The following is a 9,216-nucleotide window of genomic DNA, read 5'->3' on the forward strand; positions in this document are numbered from 1 at the left end:
ACACACACACACACACACACACACACACACACACACACACACACACACACACACACACACACACAGTTAGCCTCTGTCTGTCTTACACTCCTTGGGCATGCCTGGGGAACACACAACTGTCCCTGAGGGGATGGACTGCTCTGTCCCAAACTCTAATAATGAATTGCCAATAAATGTATTGATCCCATCTCCTCAGTGAAGACGGCAGGGAAAGACAAGCTTGTGGTGGATTCAGTGTGTTTCTGTTATGTGCTGTAGTCAAATCAAATCACATTTTATTAGTCACACGCGCCGAATACAACAGGTGTAGACCTTACAGTGAAATGCTTACTTACGAGCCCCTAACCAACAATGCAGTTTCAAAAAATACAGATAAGAATAAGAGATACAAGTAACAAGTAATTAAAGAGCAGCAGTGAAATAACAACAGCGAGACTATATACAGGGGGGTACCGATACAGAGTCAATGTGGAGGCTATATACAGGGGGGTACCGATACAGAGTCAATGTGGAGGCTATATACAGGGGGTACCGATGCAGAGTCAATGTGCGGGGGCACCAGTTAGTTGAGGTAATATATACATGTAGGTAGAGTTATTAAAGTGACTATGCATATAAGACAACAGAGAGTAGCAGTGGTGTAAAGAGGGGATGAGGGGGGGCACTGCAAATAGTCTGGGTAGCCATTTGACTAGATGTTCAGGAGTCTATGGCTTGGGGGTAGAAGCTGTTTAGAAGCCTCTTGGACTAGTCAGTGTGGTTCTGTTATGTGCTGTAGTCAGTGTGGTTCTGTTATGTGCTGATGTCAGTGTGGTTCTGTAGTCAGTGTTTCTGTTATGTGCTGTAGTCAGTGTGGTTCTGTAGTCAGTGTGGTTCTGTTATGTGCTGATGTCAGTGTGGTTCTGTAGTCAGTGTGTTTCTGTTATGTGCTGTAGTCAGTGTGGTTCTGTAGTCAGTGTGGTTCTGTTATGTGCTGTAGTCAGTGTGGTTCTGTTATGTGCTGTAGTCAGTGTGGTTCTGTAGTCAGTGTGGTTCTGTTATGTGCTGTAGTCAGTGTGGTTCTGTAGTCAGTGTGGTTCTGTTATGTGCTGTAGTCAGTGTGGTTCTGTAGTCAGTGTGGTTCTGTAGTCAGTGTGGTTCTGTTATGTGCTGTAGTCAGTGTGGTTCTGTTATGTGCTGTAGTCAGTGTGGTTCTGTAGTCAGTGTGGTTCTGTTATGTGCTGATGTCAGTGTGGTTCTGTAGTCAGTGTGGTTCTGTTATGTGCTGTAGTCAGTGTGGTTCTGTTATGTGCTGATGTCAGTGTGGTTCTGTAGTCAGTGTGGTTCTGTTATGTGCTGTAGTCAGTGAAGTCCGGAGACACCTGAAACCCCACCTCTTTAAGGAATACCTGGGATAGGATAAAGTAATCCTTCTAACCCCCCCCTTAAAAGATTTAGATGCACTATTGTAAAGTGGTTGTTCCACTGGATATTATAAGGTGAATGCACCAATTTGTAAGTCGCTCTGGATAAGAGCGTCTGCTAAATGACTTAAATGTAAATGTAAATGTAAGTTCTGTAGTCAGTGTGTAGTCAGTGTGTTTCTGTTATGTGCTGTAGTCAGTGAAGTTCTATAGTCAGTGTGTAGTCAGTGTGGTTCTGTTATGTGCTGTAGTCAGTGTGGTTCTGTAGTCAGTGTGTAGTCAGTGTGGTTCTGTTATGTGCTGTAGTCAGTGAAGTTCTATAGTCAGTGTGTAGTCAGTGTGTTTCTGTTATGTGCTGTAGTCAGTGAAGTTCTGTAGACAGTGTGTAGTCAGTGTGGTTCTGTTATGTGCTGTAGTCAGTGTGGTTCTGTAGTCAGTGTGTAGTCAGTGTGGTTCTGTTATGTGCTGTAGTCAGTGAAGTTCTATAGTCAGTGTGTAGTCAGTGTGGTTCTGTTATGTGCTGTAGTCAGTGAAGTTCTGTAGACAGTGTGTAGTCAGTGTGGTTCTGTTATGTGCTGTAGTCAGTGTGGTTCTGTAGTCAGTGTGTAGTCAGTGTATATTCAGTCGTAGTCAGTCTATAGTCAGTGTGTAGACAAGGTAGACTTTGCTGTCTTCTTCTTCCCATGTTTACTGGTACTGAGCTCAAAGAGTTGGTCCCTGTTACTAATCTCCCTCTAAAGGCCACTGAATGTGGATCTAGCTTTTGTCTGCCTGTTTTAGGGACCACCCACTGTTGACATCTGGCTGCTTACATTTTTCATGCCATGTAACATTGGTGCCCACTCGACGTTCGGAGGTGCTAAGTACTCTCGGCCAGCAAACGCTAGTCTAGACTTGGTCACCCCCCATGGTTAACACAGCTCAAATCATTACAGGCATTCACTGGGAAATGGCTTAGTGGTCAACAAGACAATAAGAGCACAGCAAAAGTGATCAACCCAAAGACACACAAACACACACACACACACACACACACACACACACACACACACACACACACACACACACACACACACACACACACCTCTTACCAGCATAAAGTCTAGTCTACGGATCCAGATTTTTTTCGGGAGCTGAGATAGCAACACAAATAAGACACAAACAAAACATGAGAGAGAAGAGAAGGAGAGTACAAGATGGAGAGAAAGAAAGAAAATAATAATAAAGAGAGAGGAGTGAAAGGAGAGAGCGAAAGAGCGAAAAGACAGAATGGCAGAAGGAAACATGACTAAAGACAGAAAGAAAGGCAGGACACATGACTAAGGATGGCTGGCAGGAAACAATGAGTGAAAGATAATGATGGGAAGAGAGAGATGATGTGGAGAAAGAGTGACAGAACAAGAAACAAAGATGATAACAGAGATGATAAGATTATAATGAGACTCCTAAACAACAGAAGCCCTCTCGAGACAACATCAGCCATATCTAACATGTCAGTCCCTCTGGAGTCAACATCAGCCATATCTAACATGTCAGTCGCTCTGGAGTCAACATCAGCCATATCTAACATGTCAGTCCCTCTGGAGTCAACATCAGCCATATCTAACATGTCAGTCCCTCTGGAGTCAACATCAGCCATATCTAACATGTCAGTCGCTCTGGAGTCAACATCAGCCATATCTAACATGTCAGTCCCTCTGGAGTCAACATCAGCCATATCTAACATGTCAGTCGCTCTGGAGTCAACATCAGCCATATCTAACATGTCAGTCGCTCTGGAGTCAACATCAGCCATATCTAACATGTCAGTCGCTCTGGAGTCAACATCAGCCATATCTAACATGTCAGTCGCTCTGGAGTCAACATCAGCCATATCTAACATGTCAGCAAATGTTAGCATGGGACATGGCTCTATGTATGATAAACAACAGTACTACCATGCTACATAGTGGTACTAGTGTGTAAAGGGGCTATAGATAAGCTACTACTGTCACACAGACATACACACACGGCCAGTCAGTACAAATGCACACACACTCACAAACTTGTCTTACCTTCTAGGGCATACTTCATGTCCTGAGCGAACAGCGTCCACATGACCTCACCACTGACCTTCCCCACGTTGAGCTCCTGAGGAAATCTGGGAACACAGAGGTCAGGGGTCAGGGGTTAGGGTCACAGACCAGTTAAACATGCTGAATTAACCAACAGGATTTATATTTACAGTGGCAAGAAAAAGTATGTGAACCCTTTGGAATGACCTGAATTTCTGCATAAATTGGTCATCAAGTTTGATCTGATCTTCATCTAAGTCACAACAATAGACAAACAGTCCGCTTAAACTAATAACACACAAATTATTGTATTTTTCTTGTCTATACTGTATGCATCATTTAAACATTCACAGTGTAGGTTGGAAAAAGTATGTGAAGCCCTAGACTAATGACTGAACCCCTAGACTAATGACTGAACCCCTAGACTAATGACTGAACCCCTAGGCTAATGACTGAACCCCTAAGCTAATGACTGAACCCCTAGACTAATGACTGAACCCCTAGGCTAATGACTGAACCCCTAGACTAATGACTGAACCCCTAGACTAATGACTGAACCCCTAGACTAATGACTGAACCCCTAGGATAATGACTGAACCCCTAGGCTAATGACTGAACCCCTAGACTAATGACTGAACCCCTAGGCTAAAGACTGAACCCCTAGGCTAATGACTGAACCCCTAGACTAATGACTGAACCCCTAGACTAATGACTGAACCCCTAGGCTAATGACTGAACCCCTAGGCTAATGACTGAACCCCTAGACTAATGACTGAACCCCTAGACTAATGACTGAACCCCTAAGCTAATGACTGAACCCCTAGGCTAATGACTGAACCCCTAGGCTAATGACTGAACCCCTAGGCTAATGACTGAACCCCTAGACTAATGACTGAACCCCTAGACTAATGACTGAACCCCTAGGCTAATGACTGAACCCCTAGGCTAATGACTGAACCCCTAGACTAATGACTGAACCCCTAGACTAATGACTGAACCCCTAGACTAATGACTGAACCCCTAGGCTAATGACTGAACCCCTAGGCTAATGACTGAACCCCTAGACTAATGACTGAACCCCTAGGCTAATGACTGAACCCCTAGGCTAATGACTGAACCCCTAGGCTAATGACTGAACCCCTAGGATAATGACTGAACCCCTAGGCTAATGACTGAACCCCTAGACTAATGACTGAACCCCTAGGCTAATGACTGAACCCCTAGACTAATGACTGAACCCCTAGACTAATGACTGAACCCCTAGACTAATGACTGAACCCCTAGGCTAATGACTGAACCCCTAGGCTAATGACTGAACCCCTAGACTAATGACTGAACCCCTAGGCTAATGACTGAACCCCTAGACTAATGACTGAACCCCTAGACTAATGACTGAACCCCTAGGCTAATGACTGAACCCCTAGGCTAAAGACCAAAAGCTAATTGGAGTCAGGAGTCAGCTAACCTGGAGTCCAATCAATGAGATGAGATTGGAGATGTTGGTTAGAGCTGCCTTGCCCTATAAAAAACACTCACAAAATGTTTGTTTGCTGATGTGAACCAGAGATCTCAGAAGACCAAAGATTAGGAATTGTTGACTTGCATAAAGCTGGAAAGGGTTACCAAAGTATCTCTAAAAGCATTGATGTTCATCAGTCCACAGTAAGACAAATTGTCTATAAATGGAGAAAGTTGAGCACTGTTGCTACTCTCCCTAGGAGTGGCTGTCCTGTAAAGATGACCGCAAGAGCACAGCACAGAATGCTCAATGAGGTTAAGAAGAATCCTAGAGTGTCAGCTAAAGACTTACAGAAATCTCTGGAACATGCTAACATCACTGTTGACGAGTCTACGATACGTAAAACACTAAACAAGAATGGTGTTCATGGGAGGACACCATGGAAGAAGCGCTACTGGAAAAATATTCTGAGGACAGATGAAACTAAAGTGGAGTTGTTTAGAAGGAACACACAACACTATGTGAGGAGAAAAAAATGTACAGCACACCAACATCAAAACCTTATCCCAACTGTAACGTATGGTGGAGGGAGCATCATGGTTGGGGCTGCTTTGCTGCCTTAGGGCCTGGACAGCTTGCTATCATCGACGGAAAAATGAATTCCCAAGGTTATCAAGACATTTTGCCAGAGAATGTAAGGCCATCTGTCTGCCAATTGAAGCTCAACAGAAGTTGGGTGATGCAACAGGAAAACGACCCAAAACACAGAAGTAAATCAACAACAAAATGGCTTCAACAGAAGAAAATACGCCTTCTGGAGTGGCCCAGACAGAGTCCTGACCTCAACCCGATTTGAGATGATGTGGCATGACCTCAAGAGAGTGGTTCACACGAGACTTCCCAAGAATATTGCTGAACTGAAACAGTTTTGTAAAGAGGAATGGTCCAAAATTCCTCCTGACCGTTGTGCAGGTCTGATCAGAAAACGTTTGGTTGAGGTTATTGCTGCCAAAGGATGGTCAACCAGTGTGTGTGTGTGTGTGTGTGTGTGTGTGTGTGTGTGTGTGTGTGTGTGTACTGACTGGTTAATGATGGGTGTGTAGGAGTTATTATCTTCTTCTATGATGGAGACGATGAGGGTGATAAGTTTCGGCCAGAAGTCCAGGTTGTGGATAGAAGGCCCTGTCTCTTCTGGCTCCTTCTTCACTTCCTCCTCCTTCTCCTCTTCGTCTTCCTCCACCTCATCTTCTTCCTCAGCCTCCTCCTCTCCCTGTTTCTTCTCATTTTCATTCTTCTTCATCTGCTTTTCCTTCTCTGGCTTGGGCTGTGGGAAAGAGAAGGGAATTAGCCATTAGATTATCAACATTTGTATTACATTTTTTACACCAGTGGTTCTCAACTGGCTTTGCCTCAGGACCCAAATGGAATCAGATTGTCTCAGTCGCAACCCAATATCCACATCACAAAAAAATAATCAGTAAAATACAATCTGAAAAAACTATTTTTAATAAGGTTAGCTAGTGTTGCAGGCCTGCACTCAGAAATCGTTATTATTTATAAGGTTAGTATTCTTCCTGATTGTACTCACAGGTTCTAGGGCGGGCTGGAACTGTCTCATGTAGAGGTCTATACAGTTGTTAAAGATGTACTCGTAGGTGGAGTTACCACAGGCCTTCACACAGTCTCTCACCACATGGGCTGCCCTGGGGGGGTTCTGAAGTTCCAACACCTGGCCACACCGGGGAGACAGAGATAAAGAAAGAGAGAAAGTAAGAAAGAGAGACAGTCAGACAGAGTGACAGACAGAAAGACAGTCAGACAGAAAGACAGTCAGACAGACAGGCAGACAGAGAGACAGACAGTCAAACACAGAGACAGTCCCAGAGTGACAGACAGAGAGACAGACAGAGAGACAGAGAGACACAGACCCAGAGGGGAGACAGACAGACAGACAGACAGACAGACAGACAGACAGACAGACAGACAGACAGACAGACAGACAGACAGACAGACAGACAGACAGACAGACAGACAGACAGACAGACAGACAGACAGACAGACAGACGAGACAGACGAGACAGAGAGAAAGTGAGATCAAGAGACAGTCAGAAAGAGAGACATACCCACAGGGGAGACAGAGAGACAGACAGTCAGACCCACAGGGAAGACAGAGAGACAGTCAGAAAGAGAGTTATACCCACAGGGGAGACAGATACAATGAGACAGACCCACAAGGGAGACAGAGAGACAGTCAAACCGAGAGACAGATGACAGACAGACAGACAGACAGACAGACAGACAGACAGACAGACAGACAGACAGACAGACAGACAGACAGACAGACAGACAGACAGACAGACAGACAGACAGACAGAGCATTTAAACACCTGAACACAGTAAAACAGATTACTTAGGCTACTATATGTGAACTTTCATACTAATGAACGAACTACACACACACACACACACACACACACACACACACACACACACACACACACACACACACACACACACACCACAAGTTCCCATCCTGCTGGACCAATATAGCGAGTAATCTTGGTGTTAGTGTTAACTGTTATTGTCCAGCCTGCAGTGCTGAGGTCAATTCAATTATTGGAATTCCATTTCATTCATTTTTTTTTCCTGTGAGCTCAATGCACACATTGCATAGTTTCTGTAGAGATCAATCAGATCAAGCGCGAACTTTGCGATGTAGCAGGGAAGCCGATATTCAAATACTAGCGCAGAAAAATGGGGTAATTAACCACACTAACCTTTCCACTTAAACCCCCCTTCCCGCATAGGGGGAACATGCCGCGCGCTAAGGTCTGCAATGACTGACATGAGGAACTGATGACGACCTACCCAATTTACAAATTGCACCTTGTGCATTCTACATGACAAATGTCAAGAGTACGTTTAAAACTGGATTGAGTTCCTTAAAAGAATAAAAATAAAAGGCAGATCCCTCACGCCCCACAGTTTAGGAACCACTGGTCAACATAAGATTATTACGGATAAAAGCGAGAATATTTTTATTTGTCAAACGGCAGTCAAGCATCGATCATCATGTCACCAGAATCAGACCCTAGATATTTATTGGAAAGGAGCGTCAAGATCACCATGTGCTTCCACCACCCTGTAAAGTTCATAAATGATTTCATCATCTGTAGCCTAATAAACTGCATGGTATCCCGAGTCGTAGTGGGAGGACCACACAGCATGTCATCGCATGACTCCCAAGTTTACTTTATTATGATGGCTATTATATCATTATTTTCGCATAAAAGCGTTTCCACTGACATTTCTCGCGTAATACAGTTTACCGACACAAAAAGATCCCACCATGCCGAACGAAGGAATTATTTATAAAATTGTACCGAAACATCCTGTTTCCATCACAGCTATGGTGATTTATTTTTCATACGGTATGACTTTAATAACTCATAATAACTGTGGATGGAAACGTGCTTAATGACCAGAATCCATTGCCTGCCTACTTCTCCGGTCTGTTTCTTTTACGCAGGCTATCTAAAAGAGACAGAAGAATGAGCGATTGAGAGTGAAGAGAGCGGTTGCTTCACAAGGTATATCTCTACCTGAAGATACATAAACTAAGTGATTGTTAGTTGGTATTCAGCAGCCACAAAAGTAAAGCCTTATTTACATTGAAGAACTACTAAAATAGTGATTTTGTCAGGCAGCAGCTCTAGAGATGAGATGATGACTTGGAATGAAATTATAAAGTCATCAAATATTTTATTAAAGTAAAGTAATGTGAATTAATGATGGTTAATAAGTGATCAGCAGTAATAGGCAGTCACTACCATATTGGGACTTTAATTAATTGTTTCATTCTGTGTTATTACAGCATTCAACCCACATAATGCATAGTGCATTTAATGTAAAAAACTTTAAAAAAAAAATTGAAACAACCTCAAAAAGTTCTAATCGCTCAGCACTACCAGCCTGACACCACAGGAACAGGATTGGTCAACTATGTGTGTGTGTGTGTGTGTGTGTGTGTGTGTGTGTGTGTGTGTGTGTGTGTGTGTGTGTGTGTGTGACACTAAGACTTATTTCCGTACCTTCATTCTGAAGAAGGTGATGCTAGTCAGCAGATCCACAGTAGACGTCAGGTCCTGCAGACGAGGCTTACTACTGACTGGGAAGTTATTCTGATGGGGGGAAAGGGGGAAGAGTTGGGAGACAGGGGAGAGAAGGGAGAGAGGGGAGTGAGGGAGAGAGGAGGTAAGAGTTGGGTAGACAGGGGAGAGAGGGGAGTGAGGGAGAGAGG

General features: G+C 43.9%; 1 protein-coding gene across 1 annotated transcript in view; it reads right to left on the minus strand.

Annotated features, from left to right (window-relative positions):
- Positions 1-6,234, minus strand: part of LOC106585885 (protein unc-13 homolog B) — a 49,431-nt gene extending 43,197 nt beyond the window's left edge. The window contains exons 1-2 of the mRNA XM_045706824.2: positions 5,999-6,234; positions 3,458-3,543 (exon numbers count right to left, since the gene is read on the minus strand). Coding sequence (XP_045562780.2) covers positions 3,458-3,543; positions 5,999-6,216 — 304 coding nt within the window. The 5' untranslated portion in view covers positions 6,217-6,234. The remainder of the gene's footprint in view (positions 1-3,457; positions 3,544-5,998) is intronic.
- Between the last annotated feature and the right edge of the window lie 2,982 nt (positions 6,235-9,216).

The sequence above is a fragment of the Salmo salar genome, chromosome 24, assembly GCF_965601325.2.
Source record: "Salmo salar chromosome 24, fSalSal1, whole genome shotgun sequence".
In the NCBI taxonomy this organism is placed as follows: Eukaryota; Metazoa; Chordata; class Actinopteri; order Salmoniformes; family Salmonidae; genus Salmo; species Salmo salar.